Source organism: Onychostoma macrolepis, chromosome 08, assembly GCF_012432095.1.
Source record: "Onychostoma macrolepis isolate SWU-2019 chromosome 08, ASM1243209v1, whole genome shotgun sequence".
NCBI classification, from domain to species: Eukaryota; Metazoa; Chordata; class Actinopteri; order Cypriniformes; family Cyprinidae; genus Onychostoma; species Onychostoma macrolepis.
Window position 1 is genome coordinate 12,934,680 of NC_081162.1, and position 19,625 is coordinate 12,954,304.

The 19,625-nt window shown below is 36.2% G+C and overlaps 2 protein-coding genes across 3 annotated transcripts; both read left to right on the forward strand.

The window, feature by feature from the left end:
• The first annotated feature begins 302 nt into the window (after positions 1-302).
• LOC131545205 (perforin-1-like) lies at positions 303-4,456 on the forward strand. Of its 2 annotated transcripts, none has more exons than XM_058783794.1 (3): positions 303-841; positions 1,062-1,599; positions 2,849-4,456. In XM_058783794.1, exons 2-3 carry the CDS (start codon positions 1,070-1,072, stop codon positions 3,870-3,872), a joined length of 1,554 nt encoding a protein of 517 aa, XP_058639777.1. In that variant the 5' UTR covers positions 303-841; positions 1,062-1,069; the 3' UTR covers positions 3,873-4,456. The 2 variants fall into 2 exon arrangements, with proteins under 2 accessions (XP_058639777.1, XP_058639776.1); XM_058783793.1 differs by having other exon boundaries at positions 309-823.
• Positions 4,457-7,306: 2,850 nt separating this feature from the next.
• LOC131545204 (macrophage-expressed gene 1 protein-like) lies at positions 7,307-10,802 on the forward strand. Its single transcript, XM_058783791.1, has 2 exons — positions 7,307-7,756; positions 9,039-10,802. Exons 1-2 carry the CDS (start codon positions 7,307-7,309, stop codon positions 10,572-10,574), a joined length of 1,986 nt encoding a protein of 661 aa, XP_058639774.1. The 3' UTR covers positions 10,575-10,802.
• The last annotated feature ends 8,823 nt before the right edge of the window (positions 10,803-19,625 follow it).

Genomic DNA, 19,625 nt, shown 5'->3' on the forward strand with positions numbered 1-19,625 from the left:
CTTTGTGCAACATTCTAAATCCGTTCCTCAATGAAAATCTTTTTAACAAATTGATTCGTTGACATACTCATAATAAACAAAAAAATCCATTGATGACACCTACAGACATAATGATGTAACCGCACTGACTGAAAAATCCCATCCAATACCTTTCTGTTTGACATTAAAATAAATTTAATTAATCGTAATTTTTTTTTTTTTTTTTTTTTAATGTTAAATCTGCCATTTTCCTCCATAAAATTTATATACTAAATAAATAATTGTATTTATTTAAATAAATAAATAAAAACATGACATTAGTATGTTTCCATATATCCAAAATCTTCTGACCGGTACTTTCCCATGCAATGTGCTAATGAGTAGCCCTATGATTTTCATTTCATAATATCCATTGTCTTACATGCAACTGCAAGTAAAAAGGAATATGGTACATTTTGTCATCCACATGTCCTGTTTGATTAATCTTGACCTTGCACTTCATCTTCAATTCCCTCACAGTCTCATGAGAACCCTCCCCCACTGCACAGCTGGTATTCACAAAAAAAAAAAAAAAATTCTAAACAAAACCAGTCAGCGGATGAAATCTGTCCAGCACAGAAGAAAAGGGCTGACAGGAAGACACTCCCTTCGACAAATGCCACAGACTCAGTCTTCACAGTGCTCCTTTTTAGCATTAGCATTCCAGAAAGTGACTCCACAGCAAAAACATTTCGTGACGAAACTGTAATTTGGAAAGAAGAACAGAGAAAAGGATTTTTCTGAAGTAGGTCAATATGGTGGTATAACACAGCTGGAACAGACTGCTGCATGAAAGCTACTCTTGGTAGGTAAAACTGAAATGGTGAGCTGATGTTTTTTTTTTTAACAGATAGGCCTAAGATATTTTAGCAGATTTCAATTCCATAAATAATACAAACTAAACTGCATTCTGGACTTTGATTATGCAATTATTACAATAATATTCTTACATTACTATGATTATTTAAACTTTGCATGTATATTTTTTCCATCTTAGAAATAATGAAATATTAGCAATTGAACCCTCTGCATTTTCTCTTTAGACATCATCATGGAGACAAATCACTGTGTTTTCCACGTGTTTTTCTGCATTTCTCTGATCTTGACACACTGGCACAGGGTTTCAGCTTGCTACACAGGCTCTCAGGTAGAATGTGAGAAAGCCCCTTTTGTGCCTGGTTACAACCTGGTGGGCGAAGGCTTTGATGTTGTCAGGATGCGCCGTAAAGGTGCATTTTTGATTAATGTGAAGTCACACATGGATAATGGAACTTGTACAGTCTGCAAGAACCGCTTTCAGGGAGGGCAGATGCAGAAACTTCCCTCAGCTGTGCTGGACTGGCGTCCCTTCAGCCGCTGCAGCAAACAGCTTTCTAGTGCTCTTCATCATTCGGTTGACTCCCTAATGAAGAGTTCAACATCACTCATCAATAACAACTGGGAAATGGACCTTAGCCTGGATGACATAGGAAAGGCAATTTTTGGAGGGAGCCGTTCAGATATTGCTAAATTTGCCCAATCTCAAAATGCAATGGATAAGGCAACATTTGCCCTCCATGAGCTCAGTTGCACATATTACAGGTAAGTCCATATGAGTTTATGACTCTTTTTGCATTGTATTTGTAATGACTTTTTAACTTCTCCACAGAATGATTAGAGTCTGACCCTTTCTCAGTATCTCTGAACATGCATACAATATTGTTAGATGATTTGCATTTATTTAGCGGTCTCATATCTCATCTACGGTGGGCAAATTGAAATCTAAGAATTCCTAAATAACATATAAATTAGTCTGTTAAGGCTAATACCTTCTGGTAAAAAAGGTATTAAAAAGGTATAAAAACTGCAAAAATCCATATTCTAAACCATGTCTTTAACCAAATACACTGTTTTAGAGCTGGCGGGGCGGATTTTGCATGCATACGTCATTCATCGGCAAGTATCACGTCATATCTGCAGACAGGACTCATTAAGCTAAACGTTTTGTGTCACACACAATAATTGTTTGGACCATGGATCATTAAAAAAGGCAGGCCTTTGGGGCATCATTAAAAAAAAACTAAAACTCTAATAAGATGGTGTGCATCTCTAATCATTCATCCGCACAGACAAGCAGAGCCAAAGCACAACCAAAACAAAGTTATTCCGCAAGATGCATGCAGTTTCTTTTTTTAGCCGCTAGAGAAACTAGAAAACTACATAGTGTAGACAAAAATATCAGAGCAGGTGGCAACTACAAGCAATTGATGTTAACAATGTTGATGTTAATTCATAGGCCTACATGTTGAATCCAAAGAGATACACAAAACAGATGCTCAATTGCAGTTTACAATAGGCTACTTAATTTTCTTGTAGTTAATGAGAAAGGGACTTGAGAATACCAGCTTGATATTATAAAAAAGTTATAAATTTACGTGCATTTCAAGTTAATTCTTGTTGGCTGTTCAGAGACAGTAACATATTTGAAGGCTCATAAGATCCTAATGTAGTTTAAAGGAAGCAGCAGTGCAAGTAGCTTGTTAATTTAATATTGTTATTTAGTGCATTTTTTACTTGTGAGACTCGGGATTGCGTATTATGAGTAAGAGACATTATCTCAAAGATGCTTAGATTAGCATCTATTCCTCATCTGACCAAACAATTTAGACCTAAGTCACTTGAAAAGTCAGCCAAATCACCCAGAGCATGCTTAACAAGTAGTTTCTTATCACCTCATTGACCAAATTACTGTCTAAAACACTGAAAAAGAAAACTTCAGGCAAAGTACAGTTTTATTTAGAAACCACAGCCAAAATCTACTGACAGATGACTTGTTGTTGTTCATTTGCAGTTACAGAGTTACAGACCACCCAGAGCTCAGCACTGAATTCTCAAAACACCTCCAGCGACTTCCGACACAATATGATGTCAAAACAAAACCCCTGTACCGCAGAACTATAGATACTTACGGCACTCACTACATACGTCAAGTCCATCTGGGAGGGCGAGTGAGGCGGGTCACAGCTTTTCGAACTTGTCTTGCAACCCTGAAGGGCTTCTCAGAAACTGATATCAAGAACTGTCTGAACATTGAGTTAAAGATGACTTTGGGGTTCCTTCCAGCTAATGCCTCGCTTTCCAAAAAATGCTCTCAAATCCTTAAAGATAACATGAGCATGGGATTCTACCAGGGCTTCATGACACACAAGATAGAGGTGCTGGGAGGTGAGAAATACTTTCCAGACCTAGTTTTAAACCAAAGCCCAGCTGAAGCATACTCAAACTGGATGATGAGCTTGCATGACAATCCTGATGTTATATCATATGCAATTTTCCCTCTTCATCATCTGGTGGCTGATCCTGAGGTTAGTGCCAATCTAAAAAGAGCAGTAACTGAGTATATTGAAGAGAACATGCTTTCTGTAAATCACAAGGAGAATCAAGGATGCTCACAAACACCAAATCTGGACCACAACTGCTGTCCTATGCGAGCCGGCCGTGGCAAGTTAGGAGTGTTGGTACAGAGAGCCGCAGGCCTGAAAGCAGATCTCTTCACACGTACTGATGGTTATGTGAAAGTTTGGTACAACCTCATGTATGAGGAGACTGAGGTGGTGATGGACAATAATGATCCTGAATGGAACATCAGCTATGATTTTGGATCAATTGAGTTTGGTCATGAACTCATATTTGAGGTTTGGGACAGTGATGTCATTTATAATGACATGGTGGGGAGATGTGTGGTCAGCCCTGAACGTGGAACTCATTCACACAGCTGTAAATTAAAGAGAGGCATCCTGTATTTCACCTACAACGTTTCTTGTGATGCTCATCTGATTGGACCCAGGTGTAGCAGATATTCCCCAAAACCATAAGACCTTGTATTTGTATAGAACAAATGATACGAAAAGAATATTAAGAATATTTATAGTTAAAGGTGAGACGTCATATCATAAACAGAGATGTATAGAAAAAAATAACACAAATAAAAAAAATCACATTTTCTTTATTATTTTTTGTAATACAGTATAATTCCAGTAAGTATAGTGTTCAAATTAACTTCATATTTTGATATCTCTTGTGGAAAAAAGAAAATGACTGCAGAGGTTTTAGCTGTTGGTGTTTTTTTTTTTTTTCTCAAGACTAATAGATTTCAGAAGATTGTTACTACATTTGTTCTGCTACTGCAGACAATAGTTTTGGTTTCGGTGGTCTGATTCCTGTGCGTGTTTGTGGTTGTGTATTGCAAAGTGAAAAGTTTAAGATCTTTTCATGTTCTGTAAGAGATCATTCATTAACTCAAAAACTGTCTACTGGTTCAATGAAGACCGCGCACAATGGCTTTTCAATACATAAGACATGAAATTCTGTGCTGTGTTTATCATGCCAAGGTCACTGGTTCATTTCCCAGGGAACACACAGTTATTAAATAACAAAAAAAAAATAAATAAAAATCTGTCAGAAATACAAATGGAAAATGGCGGCCTTTCATTTTGTTGTTTTTTTTCCCCCAGACCAGGGCTGTGTTTTGCAAAAGCAAGCCTAAGTACATCATAGAGGCTGTGCAATATTGTCCAAACAGATATCCCAAAAGAAACAGAGGTTGGACACGTACATATAGTTTTATCTTTCAGTAACAAAGAGAGAAACTAGAAAAATGAAAACTTTAGCATTCTACCATAACTTTAAATGAATGGAATAATTAAAAGATGAACAAACAATACACAAAAGGACAGAACATAAACTAAAAAAAATAGACAATGAATGGTTTTAAGTTTACCCAGGTGAACAAACAGCACACAAAAGGAAAAATGGCATGATGAATAGGATTAACATTATCAAATAACATTGATTTAAGTTAGACCTCAAATGCTGTAACATGAGTTGGTAGGTCTTTTTGAAGGATTGCCACAATATGATGAAGAAACAAAACCTCTGTACTGAAGGACCATAGATACTTATGGCACTCACTACATACGTCAAGTCCATCGGGGAGGAGGCTGGTCACGGCTTATTGGAACTGGTCTTGCAACCCTGAAGGGCTTCTCAGAGACCGATATCAAGAAATGCCTGAATTTTGAGTTAAAGATGACTTCCCAGTGGGCAATTGATGTTGAAAGACATCAAATTCACATCAGAAAACAGGTCAACTATGCACTGATGTCAAAAATATGATGTAAACTGAACATCAAACATATTTGCCTACACATACAGTAAACCAATTTCAGTGTGGGATAAATTTCCTATTTTCACCAAATTACCACTGAAAGAAATTGCCATCCAAACTGAATTTAAAATTATTTTACAACATCTTGATCAAGTCTTGACTAATATTTGATGTCAAGTTGATATCAAGGTGCCGGAGTTTGAGGTTCCTTACAGCTAATGCCTCTTTTTGTAACAAATAGTCTTAAATATGGGATTCTACCAGGGCTTCATGACACAAGATAGAGGTGAGAAATACTTTCCAGATGTTGTTTTACACTAAAGCCCAGCTGAAGCATACTCAAAATGGATGATCAGCTTGCATGACAATCCTGAAGTTATATATGGATTTTTCCCACTTCATGGATGATCCTGAGGTTAGATGGAAACTAGAAAAATGAAAACTTTAGCATTCTACCATAACAAGCAATACACAAATGGATAGGACATAAACTGAAAAACAGATGATGGTTTTAATTTCACCCAGGTGAACAAACAACACACAAAAGGAGAAGACTTCAAATAAAAAAATGTCATGATGAATAGGATTAATATGATCAGATAACACTGATTTACATTTGACCTCAAATGCTATAACGTGAGTTTGTATGTCTTTTTGAAGGATTGTCAACATTATTGTGAACTATGAAAAGAACTTTTGTGTTTTTCTTAGGTAGACTTTAAAATCATTTTGAGAAAAGAAGTTTTAAAAACTCCCCCTAGTTTAACAAAACCAGTTACAATTTGAAAGTTAAATTATAGACATTTTAAGAAAGAAATTATTTACCTGATGAATGTGTTGACAGTCTGTGTAGCTGAATGGATGAGCTCCAGAAAAGCAATATTGAGCCTTGGGTACTTTTTTATTGACATGTAATATTGTAGCAAAAATGTCAGTGCTATTAACAACAGTCATTAGCTGAATACATTAAAAAATGACAATTGACAATGAACATTAATAAATACACAAAGAAGTAAAACAAAATAACAAAAAATAGATTTCCAAAATTCCAGTGAAATACATTCATATGCCTTTAAGTCCATCATTATGGTGTGACTGAGTGACAGTTTATCTGCAGATGATGAGGTTGTGGGATGTGATGCATCTGAAATACACAACTGAGTTTAGAATTACAGTGTGTCCATTTGTTTATGTAAAAAAAATTATGTTCACGAAGGCCAAAAGTTGCAAAAATGGACAGTATATGTGAGCCCTTCACAATCTTAAAAGAAAAACAATGATATAAAGTCATGGGATAGCTTTATAAAACCAAGTAATAATTAAAAAAATTCTAACAGTATGGATTATAAATTCAATATCTCTGTTACTTACTTAGTGGAGAAGAGGAGAGAAGTATCCTCAGCTTAAAAGAGCTGCTCACACTTACATGCGACCAAAAAACTAAAAAGAGAAAAGAACATGTTTGTTTGGAAACCAGTTAAAATTTGTATTTAAATTTAAGCATGAAATCATTTACCTGTTGAGAGTGTGTTGACAGTCTGTGTAGTTGTATCACTGAACTCCAGAAAATCAGTAATGAGGTGCTTTGACAGTTACAGATTTGAAAAAAAAAAGGGCGGGAATACAGAACCCTAAACTATAACACAAAGAACCATTTCAGCATAAAAGGGTTCTTCAGGATGCTATGGTTCTAAATATAACCGTTACTACAAGTAAAGAACCTTTAAAGAACTATCTTTTTTTTTAGAGTGTACAACTCTCCCCAATAGTGTGGTAGGTTGTAACAACAGCACTTTTAGTATTTGTATTTGTATTTAAATTGATTTTTGTAATTTAGTCAGTGTTCAGGGATGAGCAACCATTTTAAATTGAAGCAGACATATATGGATATTACATTGAGGTTATATCTTTCGGTGTGTTAAACAACAAAAGATTAGAAAATAGTTTTGCTTTCGGTCATCTGTGTGTGACAAATTGAAAGTAATATGATAAGATCTTTTGTTGTTTCAGATTCTAAAACAGATCATTCAATAAAACATGAGTGCCTATTGGTTCAGTGAAACCACAAACCCTGACTTGACAATACATAAGACATGCAATTCTGAGAGAGAAATGCATTTTTACTCAGCACACCAGACGATCATGGAGTCAAGAACGTTGTGTCTGCTGATGCTCTACTGCTGTATCAACATCTGCAACCTTTATCCACTCATTCATCCCAGTAATGGACTCAATGAGTGTCATAAAAACTCATCTTTACCAGCGCTGGAGGTTCTACCAGGAGGAGGCTGGGATAACCTGCGCAACATAGACATGGGCCGGGTGATGAATCTGAGTTATTCTCAGTGTCAGACCACAGAAGACGGTGTCTATCTCATTCCAGATGAAATCTTTGTCATTCCACAGAAAGTGAGCGGAGTGGAAACAAACTCTGAGATCATCATGTCATGGATGGAACAGACAAGCTCCACTTCAAGCTCTATTAATGCAGATGTGTCCTTTCTTCTGGTGCTCAATGGGAAATTCTCCAAAGAAAATCAGCGTATTAAAACTCACCAAGTGAAGGAGAGTTCTGCAACAGCACGAGTTCAAGTAAGTCAAAACAACAGTCTAACAACATTTACATGAAACAGCAGTCTGGAATTTTAAACAGTTTAAATTACAGAAAGTCATTACAAAAAATTTTGATGAGTCTAATATGTACTATTTTTACTAAGATAATAATAATGATAATAATATCCAATGTTACATAATATTTTCTCAGTCTTTTTGTTATGAATGTACAGAAAAGATTAATCCAGAAGACCTAAACTTTTTCATTATGATTTAACTTCAGCATTTATATACAATTTTTTTAGGCCACAAAATTAGGGTTGGGAATTGAAAATCAATTCCAATTCTAGAATTGGATACTTAAGGTCTTGTTGTAAAATTACAATTTCAATTCCACCTATCAATTCCTGTGTGCACATCTTTTATTTTTAGGTGGAGATAGGGGCTGTTAAAAATGTATTTGTCTTTAAATCATTCATTCAAGCGATTCATTCAAAATCACTGATTCATCCAATGAAACAAGTAAATCTTGAGTGAGTCATTGAATCATTCCATTCAAAATTCCATGAGATTTTGTTTAGTTGTCTAATATTTTTAATAATTAGAATTGTGAGAGAACTACAACCTCCATAAAAAAAAAAAAAGAAAAAAAAAGAAAAAAAGTTTCATCTTTTTCATCTTTTGAAAAAAATTCATCCAGAATCATGCAACTCTATTTTGCACATAGAAATCTCTTAATCCAGTCCAGTTTTTATGTAGCCGGCTGATTTTTGTTCATGGTATTCAGCAGCAATTAAATGTTTTGCAAAAAGAGACACAGCATAAATATGTTTGATATCTAAATGTTTGATTTTTTTTTAACCACATTGGAATCGAAACAGGGTATCTGTAAAAATCGCAATCGATAAGCGGAATCAGAATCAGAATTGGAATTGATCAAATTCAAACAATACCTAATCCTACACAAAATATATGTGACCCTGGCCGTGAAAACCCAGTTAAAGTAATTTTTTGTGATTTACTGTTTTCTACATAAAATCATCATTCATAAGGTGAGGAACATTCTGTGAAAATGTAACCCTGATATCTTTAATATTGACTCCATGAATACTGATGTCAAAGCTTGAAATCATACTGAAATTAATAGTTGAAGTCAAACTTTAATGCTTGTTATCCCATAATTAGATTTTGAGACTTTAGCCTGGATTTCACAGACAGGATCACATATTTGATGTGTAAACGTGTGTATGTTTGCCCTACTTTAAAATAGACCATTTTTTATAAAGTTTATCTGTCTTTTTTGCTTTATTTTTGTTTCTAGGTCCGTAACCATCTATATACAGTAAAGGCATATCCCGACTTCCCTTTTGACATGCGCTTTGCTCAACAGGCAGAGGAAATCGCAGATGCTATTAAGAACAATCAAACACGTCTAGCAACATATCTGTCAGAGAAACTCATACTTGATTATGGTACCCATGTCATCACAAGTGTTGATGCTGGTGCCACTTTGGTGCAAGAGGAGTATTTAAAAATGTCTTTTGTCACAAAGAATCAGTTACAATTGTCTTCTGTATCTTCATCAGCAGGTCTTTCCTTCTTTGAAAAACTTAAATTTGATTTTGGCGGTAATGTTTTGCAAAAAAACTCTCAAATCAGTGGTTATCAGGGTAACATCACATATTCCTTAATTCAGAGCCAAGGAGGGGCTTTATTCTACCCAGGCATCACTCTGCAGAAGTGGCAAGAGAGTACGCTCAATAATCTGGTGGCTATTGACCGCTCCGGGCTGCCGATTCACTATTTTCTGAATCCATCAACATTCCCAGACCTCCCAGTACCAGTTGTAAATAAATTAGCTTTGTTAGTTTCTCAGGCTGCAGAGCAATATTATAAAGTAAATTCCATTCCTGGTTGTGTAAATCCAGATTCCAAAAATTTCAACTTTCAGGCAAATGTAGATGATGCATCTTGTGAGGGTCCAGTCACCAATCTTATCTTTGGAGGCATTTACCAACGATGCACTGCATTAACATCAGATGGAAATGCTATCTGTGATGAAACAGCACAAACAAACCCAGCTACTGGTGTTTATTCTTGTCCTTTACAGTACATCACCACCCTGTTACGCTCTGAGACAGTAGAAAGAGGTTATACTCGTTATGAGTGCCAAAAAAACTGTCGTTCATGTGGTTTCTTATGGATGTCTACTTGTTGTGACCAAAAATGTGCCAATGTTTACTATGTCCATCGTGCAAACGTGGACACTTACTGGTGTTCCTCAACTCAGAAAAACTCTTTAAACTCTGGATACCTCTTTGGAGGGCTACATGGACCATCTTTGCAAAATCCATTTACCAAATCTTATAGCTGTCCTCCAAATTTCTTTGTCCAAAAATTTTTGTCTAGTGGTTTGGTGGTTTGTCTGAGCAATGATTATGTCACAGCAACAAAATCCTCTGTGCCTTTTGGTGGTTTCTTCAGCTGCCAATCTGGCAACCCTCTCTCAAATGGTCAATCTCGCTGTCCACCTCAGTTCAGCCAACATCTTGCTGCTGTTAGTGATGGCTGTCAGATACTGTACTGTGTCCAGTCCGGTGTATTCAGTGGTGGTCAGTTGAAACCTGTCCACCTCCCACCATTCACAAGCCCACCGGTGATTGGCATGACTGCCACCAACTCTGTAGCTGTAATGACAGAAGGTAATGTTTCCTGGGTGAGAGTTGGACAAACAAGGACATGGCAACTGGCAAATCCTGTTGAAATTAATCAAATGTTTGGGAGGTCTGGAGGAGAAAAGGCTGGTGTAACCTATAGTCTGATAGCTTTAATTGCTCTTGTGGTATCAGTTGTTTAATAAAGAGGTTTTCTCAGCTTCAGGTTCAAGTGTGAACAAACTTGACAGTGTATTAAAGAGTCAGAAAGAACAAAAGAATGTAAATGCAGAATTGTAATCAAATTACACAGGGATTAACACATAGTGATGCGTATAAAGGATGTTTTTAGTTTAAAAAGAAAAACAAAACACTCCCCATTGTTTTTACCGTTTTTTTTTCTTGTAATCATTATCATTATCATAATCAAATTATAGCAGGTATGGTGGTGGTAGTACTATATTATTTGTAAAGTTAACCAACTACATATATATCAAATAATCAAAACACATTTTCTCTCTGAGAAAAAAATATTTTATTTACATTACAATGATTTAAACTTTGTATTGATTTAAACAGAATGCATAAAAACATGAGTCAGTAACGTGCGATTTGTTTTGAATGGCTTAATATTCCTGATCTGTATTTTTAAAATCTTTAAAATAAAAATCTTTATTGTGTGCATTTTCTAAAGCCATCATTATTGATGTTTTACACTCAAAAGCTGATACAATCCCTATAGAAATGTTAATAATAATAATACTAATAATTACCATTATTATTATTAGTAGTAGTAGTAGTAGTATATTAGTATTATTGTTGTTGTTGTTGACAATTATATACTGTAAGCTAGTATTTCTGTGATATGATATGATATGATATGATATGATATACAGTGGTGGCCAAAAAAATTATTAGAAATTAGAACAATAGTATTTTCACCAGCTAAAAAATATATATATTTTTTTAGACCTACCCGCAAAGCTACCTGAAAAACTATGTGAAAGTGCACCTAGGGCAAAACTTGCTTAAAACACAAAGGATGGTCACACCAAATGTTGATTTAATTTAGTTAATAGAAGTTAAGTGACAAAGAAAATCTATTTATGACATTATTTTTGACATCATCCTCATTTTACAGCATTTTTACACGAGTGCCTAAAACTTTTAACAGTACTGTAGCTTTGCAGGTAGGTTTCTTGAAGCATCTTGGAGACGTTGCCACAGTTCTTCTGGATTTAGTCTGTATCAGTTTGTTCTGTTTCTTCATGTCATTCCAGACAGACTGGATGATGAGATCAGATCTCTGTGTGGTGCACTGGCTGTTGTCAGACTCCTTGTGCAAACAAAAATCTCACTGGATTATTACAATTAATGACAAAATGAATGTTTGGAAATGTAAACTGATATACTGACACACTACAGCAAAAGACAAAAATAACTGACTGAACATTTTTATCTGGTGAAAATACTAGTGTTCTAATCATTTTGACCACCACTGTATGGGCATACAGGATATAGATACAGTTCAATCAACCTTAAAATCAATCCAGAACCTGGCAAAATGGTTATCTTCATTTAAAATAGGTTTCAAGACTCTCAAGTTCTACTTTCCTCCTTCTGTTAACTTTTTTCCCTGTAAAATGTTTTTAATGTTCACTGTTTTGCATTAAATCATATTGGGATGTTTGTTAAAGCTGCAGTCCGTAAGTTTTGCCTCTTTGTCGCCATCTCTGTTTGAAAACCTGGAATTGCAGTTACTTGCGGAATTATCTTGCTTGCATTGGGTTGTGAGTCAGCACGGCTACAGCGGGATGAATCTAATGTTTTGAGGTGATTGTTAACTGTACTTCGCAATCACAGATTCTAGCCTACGTCTTGGAATGTATGACCCAAATAAGAATTTTCACCAGATATTGTCATCTGAACAAGTAACAGTCTGCCACGTTTGTTCTGACCAGCTGAAGAAAAAAGCATTACCATAAATCACGCTACCAATGGTGATTTAATCTAATGATTGGTTAGCTCATATCACATCAAACCGTGCAAATTATTATTATTGTTATACTTTATTCTGAAATAAATTTCTGTACAGTCTAATCTAATTGTCATGCCATTCAAATTTCATATTAAGAAATTCTTTTAACCCAAAATGCAAACTATGCTCCCTTCGAACTGGTTTTCTTTAAAATAAAAATCTTGTGTAATCTCTGTTATCTGTAAATTTAAAAGCACATTTAAAACTAGAACATAATTTAATTTCATTCACGTGTGTTTCATAAACACATAATCCTTTCTGGATTACAGTCCGCCATCGAAATGATACATTTAATTAATCTAGCTGCTGTGAGAAAAGGCTATAAATGAGCCGCCACCGGCAGGATCCTCACATAGAGTAGCCGGGAAAACTTCTTTATGTTTACTGACGTACGAGGCTGAATCCAGCTTCTTATTCGCAGCTTCTTATTGATGCTATCTGTTCCACCTTAAAAACGCGACGCTTCCACGTTTCAAACTCAATTTAGGGACCGTCTCTATTTGTGTCTCTTTTTCAGAAACTAACAATAAACTATTTTAAAATGTAAATAACACTGAGATAAGAGCGAAAACGGGCTGTCAACATTAAATCTAATTACATTATTTATTAATCATTAATTATTGAACGTGTCATCCTTTGAGTGCAGTAATGAATAATTTCTTTTTTAAATCTAGCCTCTAATGAAGACTTCATATGACCCAGCACCTGTGAATAGAGGACTCCAGATACAAAATGATGCCATTTTCATTGCTTTAAAATGCACACAAAATTTGCTTAAATGCATATATGGTATTTGTAAATATTATAATTTGTACTAGATTTAAACTATTCTTTCTGATACCCACTCCTATAAAGACTATTCTGGTTTTGTAACAGAAAAATGTGCATTTTCTGTAAATCTGAAACAATATGTGTTGTGAAATGCGTTATACAAATAAATTTGAATTAAACTGAATGAGCCATTGCATTGTCCATTATAATAAATAAATAAATGAAAATTATATATATATATATATATATATATATACACATATATATACATACAGTGCCCTCCAAACAGTAAAGACAAAATTGCTCTGTTGGCTGTGGAGTCAAGACATTTACAATTATGATTAAAAGATGAATATGAGACAAAACTACAGAATGTCACATTTTATTATTGGGTGATTCAACAAATAGATGTTTTACCAGCTAAGAAGTTCAGCACTTTTAGAGTTTCATCCCTCTCTCTGATGTGAGCATAAGTATTGGAACAGTTGCCTCACAGGTCTTTCTAAGTGATCAGCTGTGTCCTGTTGCATTAATTCTTCAGATATTAAAAGCAGGGAATGTGTCGTATCAGGTATATCCATTACTTCTGCATTCTGAATCTTGCATTCGATGATGACACACACAAACCAGGATGAAGATGAGGGAGCTGACTTTGAGAGAAAAGCAAGCAATTTGGATGCTAAAAGAAAAGAGTAAGTCAGTTAGAGCTATAGCAAAAACAAAGGACATGGAGAAATCAAGAGTTTGGAAACCACCAGTGACACCAGCTACCAACAATGACCTGATCGGCTGAGAAAACAACAGTAGTTGATGACAGACAAATCATAAAAGCTGTGAAAATGAACCATAAAAGACGTGTCTGTAAAATCACCAACAACTTCCGGAAAGCTGGGGTGATGCTCTGACAATCTACTGTCCTCAGGTGACTTTGACACAGAATTACAGATGCTACACAGCAAGATACAAACCTCTGACCAGCTCCAAAAATGGAAAGGCAAGATTAGAGTTTGCAAAAAAGCACAAAGGTGAGCCAGTCTAGGTCATCTATTATTCCATATGAATTTAGTAACTAGTTTTTTAAGCCGAGGGAATAAGGTGCTTGGAGGTGTTAGAGTGATATTTTGAAAGAGATATAAAAATGGAGGCAATATATATTCATTATATATTCATTTTTAAAATATTTATTCTTCCTATTACAGAGATAGGTAAAGCGGTCCATCGTTCAATTGACTTTGCTGCATTGTCAAAAACAGAATCATAATTTGTTTTAACAATATCTTCCACTTTAGGAGATATTTTGATACCCAAATATTTGAAGACACTGGATGTTCTAAACATGTTAACATTACTTTGAGGATTTTTTCTTTCTTCCTCATTAACCATCATGATAGATGACTTTGAGTTATTTGTCCAATATCCTGAAAGTTTCTCAAATACCTCAATAAGATGCAGTAGAGCAGGAATAGATGTATCTCTTCTTTAAAAATAATATAACATCATCTGCCCAAAGCGCTATTTTATATTCGAAACCGGAAATTGTTATACCTTCGATATCTCTATGTCTTCTAACTGCGGTTGCGTACGGTTCAATAGCTAAAAGAAAAAGCAGAGGAGCAGTTTCAGCCCTGTCTACATCCTCTAGAAACATTAAACGTACTCATTAAGCACACTTCCATTTTTGAGCTCAGATTATAAAAAGAAAAAATTATGTGTTATCATACTTGATGTCTTAAACAATTGATGTGTTTGTTACTAAATACCTCCTGTAATTTCAAGTCAATCAGATCATTGCACACTGAGATATGGGTCTCCATGTGTTCACACTGTCTGGCGGCCATTTTTAAAGCTGTCTGAAAACTTTTACCAGAAGAGGAGACCTTTAAATGTGCATTTTTTTTTTTTTTAGATGTTTAAGCCTTTATTTTGAGTAAGTTTCACTGCTTATTGTAAAATTAAGAGATTAATGTTCAGACTTTTGCATATTATAAACTGGACTGGATGTGAATTAATTACAGTTAGATCCAAAAGATAGTATTAGCAACACAGTGCAGATGCTACAGAACAACTGGTTTTACAGTGCTGTAATTTTTAAAGATTTCATATTGTTGCAAGGTGAGCTTAAAGGATGCACTACTGTGAAAATCACACAGCTTCAGTGTGGCATCACTTTAAGTTGAACTTTATAAAATGATTAATAACTTATTTTCAAAGCTTTGAGATGAGAAAATCTAGACATAACTATAGTTTATGCCCAAAGATGAAAGAGGCATGTCCTCCATTCAAAGAAAGAGTCATCAGAAACCTGTCGTATCTGTCCAGGGAAAAAGCGACTAAAGGCTAGAATACACTACAGGACTTTTAAAATTTGAACAGATTTTTAAAACACCAGGCATCAGACTTTGAAAATAGTCACAAAGGAAAACTGGGCATCATACACTATACGACTGAGGATCATACACTACCAGACTTTAAGTTCCTTCCGATCACAACAAACTCACACAGAAACGTGTGCATTTTTGCTAAGAGATGCGTGAAAAATGAAAACGTTTTTTCATTTTAGCGTTCTAAAATTGGCTGAAAATATCAAACATTTTGATCTCCTCTAACTAGATGGAATCATAGTCTGAAGCTAAAAAGTCTGTGACCATCGTACACTATGTGATTTTCTATTAGATATGTCAGTTCAAATCTACAGACTGATTTTGTACCTTCAAATAAAATATTTTTCAGTTATTCTTTAAAAAGGTTGTTTTAGTCCAGGTGATATGTGAAAATAATGTTCACTTTTTCATAAAAACATGAAACTTGGTACACTTGTATAGTTTGCGGCCCTAAACATTTTCAGAAATGGAACCGTCGCAAAAACACCTTGTGGTTGCCATAGCGACCATTTTACTTTCCGCCATAACCAAATTATGTATTTTGTGACATATCTCCTGAACCAAACAAGATAGCACAGAAAAGGTGATGTCTACCCCTATGTTATGATGGTCAAGGAATACAATGATACCATATACAACAACATAAACTGTTCAGGGGAAGAGTTAATGGTGAAATTAGCAATGTGAGAAGAAAATCACAGTATCTGAGCATCACAGTATCACAGCATTACAAAAGTCCATATTATGGCTATTATTTTTTCTTTCTTTGATAATTAACTAATATTTTATTCAATAATACATTAAAAGATTGTTTTCAATAATACTATCATATATTTGAGAGATATTAAAAAAATAATCTCAGGTAAGTGTATTTTTCCTTACCTCTCAGAGTCAGGTAGGCGGTAGTGTGTTTCCAATATAATATTCAATACAATGCTCTAACATCACACGCAGACGTCAACGCAATCAGGTGAACAATTAATGGTTAATTCAGTGACTTTATGAGAAGGATTACACTGAAATTTCAGAAGATGCAGAATGAAATTTCAAACATATTTCATGTAAACTTAATTTACAATCACTCTCTGGGGCCAGAGTTGTCTATTATGTTGTCCAAAAGGGGGAAGCCAGAGTCCTGAACGCTGGCAGGTACACGCGGGTGAACCGCTAATAAGATGTAACGGGTGGAATAGAATTTATGTGTAGGGTGCGGTGCGAGTGTGGGCCAGGTGGTGACAAGCACGGGCGGGTTGCAGGTCCAGTAACCAAGACTATTTCGACTCGGTCCAGTACACGCTGAGCAATGTAGCCAATCGCGCTGCCACTGATTGACAGCTGTAGTGATTATATTTAAGGGAGCACTCTTTGCTTGCTTTCTGTATTTAATCTATTCACAATTTGAATAAAAGTTTTAATAAATGAGTTTTGTCTTCCTCATGCCAGGAGATTTAATGCAGGTGCGTTAAATAATTTAATGCAGGTGCAGGTTCGGGTCCCAGTTTTTATGTCAAATGGGTCAGGTATGGGATTAAATTAGTGTTGCTGTCAGATAATGTATCAGGTGTTCTGTTAATTACTGCGATTGTGGGAAGATCATTTCACCAGCCAGGAAAGGTGAACGAAAATGCCTCTCTATGATGTTACCACAAGGCATTGCTTACTTACAGATCTCAGACTTCTGGAGGGGATATAGATTTGTAAGAGTGAGGAGGAAGTAGGAGGGTGCTGAGGCTGTGGCTGTTCTGTACGCAAACATCAATGTCTTGAACTTGATGCAAGCCGCAATCGGGAGCCAGTGCAAGGAGATAAAGAGTGGTATGAAGTGGGCCATTTTGGGCTCATGGAAGACCAATCGTGCCGCTGCATTCTGAAACATTTTTTGAGGTTTGATTGTGCATGATGGAAGTCCAGCTAATAGTCCAGCCTAGAAATGACAAGGACCTGGGCAAGAACTTGTGCAGCATGCTCTGTTTGGAAGGGCCTGATCCTCCTGATGTAGTGCAATGCAAACTTGCATGATTGAGCTGTCTTTACAACATGGCCATCAAAGAATCATTTTTGATGAACCTAGCAGGATGATGAAATCATGCTGTAGAGTCGGAGTGGCAGGGAAGACAAGAAGCTCAGTCTTTGTCAGGTTGAGCTGCAGGTGATGTTCTTTCACCCATGCCGAGATGTTTGTTAGGCAGCCTGAGATCTGTGCAGCTACTATTGGGTTGTCTGGTTGAAATGAATGATAGAGCTGTGTGTCATCAGCATAGCAATGGTAGAAGAAACCATGTGCCTGTATGATGGGTCCCAGTGATGTAGTGTGTATGGAGAAGATGAGGGATCCAAGAACTGATCCCTGTGGCCAGTTGATGTCCTTTGGATACCTCTCCTCCCCAGGAAACCCTGAAAGACCTACCTGTGAGATAAGATTCAAACCAGTGGAGTGCAGATCAGGTGATGGTAGACAGGATAATCTGATGATTCACAGTGTCAAAAGTGGCAGATAGATCCAGCAGAATAAGAACTGATGATTTGGAATCAGCTTTCGCTATCTGCAGGGCTACAGTGACCAACAGCAAAGCAGTCTTAGTTGAATGGCTGCTGCTGAAACCTGATTGGTTAAAGTTCAGTTGGTCATTCTCTTGAAATAATGACCTAAATTAATTTTAGGTGTAAATCAAATTAACACAAACAATTTACATTGCTAAGTCCCTTCCAATTAATAGGTTACCAAACAATACTTAAAGTGCAGGCCTGCCGTCTTTGATAGCATATCTTAAAATAAATCCTTGCAACAGGTCAGGTATGAAAATTCAGGTAGCCTTAAAAAAGCCATGTCTGCCTAAATATTAACTGCTATGAGGACAATAATTACGGTACTAGAACAAAAGTCATGGTACTAGTGTTCTTAAACTTCAAGTTGGTCACTAAAGCTAAGATGAAACTTACATTCACTTACCTTGGTATAGCTGAACAAGATTGCTGGCATTCCTCTGGAGGCACAGGCTCTAATGTCAGGGTTACTACTGTCTCTTTCAGCTTACATACAAACTGGTTGAATTTGGCTTGCTTCTTAAAAGATCCTTGAAACAAGTACGCAACCGTAGTCTCTGTGAGGCCACAGTCAACTGTTTCACCATCCACATCATTATCTGAGAGAAAGCAAACAGAGGGATATGAAACAGCTGTGCACTTGACTAAAAAACAATCCAAACAAACTGAAAAAATTTGACCAGCATATAATAGCAACAACATTAGCTTTGTGGCCAAAGCCCTCGCTAGGTTCTCATATGTTAAACTAAAATGTGTCATAAAAAAGCAAATTCATTTAAGAATAGGCGCAGACCCAGAAAGAGAGAGAGAGAGAGAGAGAGAGAGACTGACAACAGGAGCAGATGGTGGAGGCTAGCAATAAAGTTAAGACAGTGAACACGTGGTGTGTGCGACCGAGACGGTGTTGATACATTAGCGTGTGTTAATTTACCCCACAGTCAGTGAATAATGTACACCTGAAACCCAAGCTAAGCTCCTGTGTCTTGCTAACCAGCTAACATACTGACCAAGTTGAGAGTGATAACCCTGATGCTAGCGACAACTGCGGCCCAAGCTCACCTGGGCTTTCAGATAGGATGCAATGTGCGCGGCGCTCACACCGCGACAACGGCACCACTGCAAAACCCTTGAGCTTATGCACAAGCCCAGTCATAGTTGATATTGTACCTTAGCCTTTAAAAGAAATGGTACATATATGTACCTTTTAATGCTTGGGAACATATATGTACCATTTTGACCATCAAAAAGGTACATATATGTACCTTGAGGTCCAATAATAAGCCCTATGGGGTACGTTAGTGTAGATTGTACCTTGGGGGACAGAAATGGACTCCTACTGTACCCCTATTTCTGACAGTGTACTTTCCCGCCAAGCCAAACGAAATACCTCTAGTTTAGTTTTCCTCCAGCTGCGCTCCATTTTCCGGGCTGCTCTCTTTAGGGCGCGAGTGTGCTCATTATACCACGGTATTGGACTCTTATCCTTAATCTTCCTTAAGCGTAAAGGAGCAACCGTATCT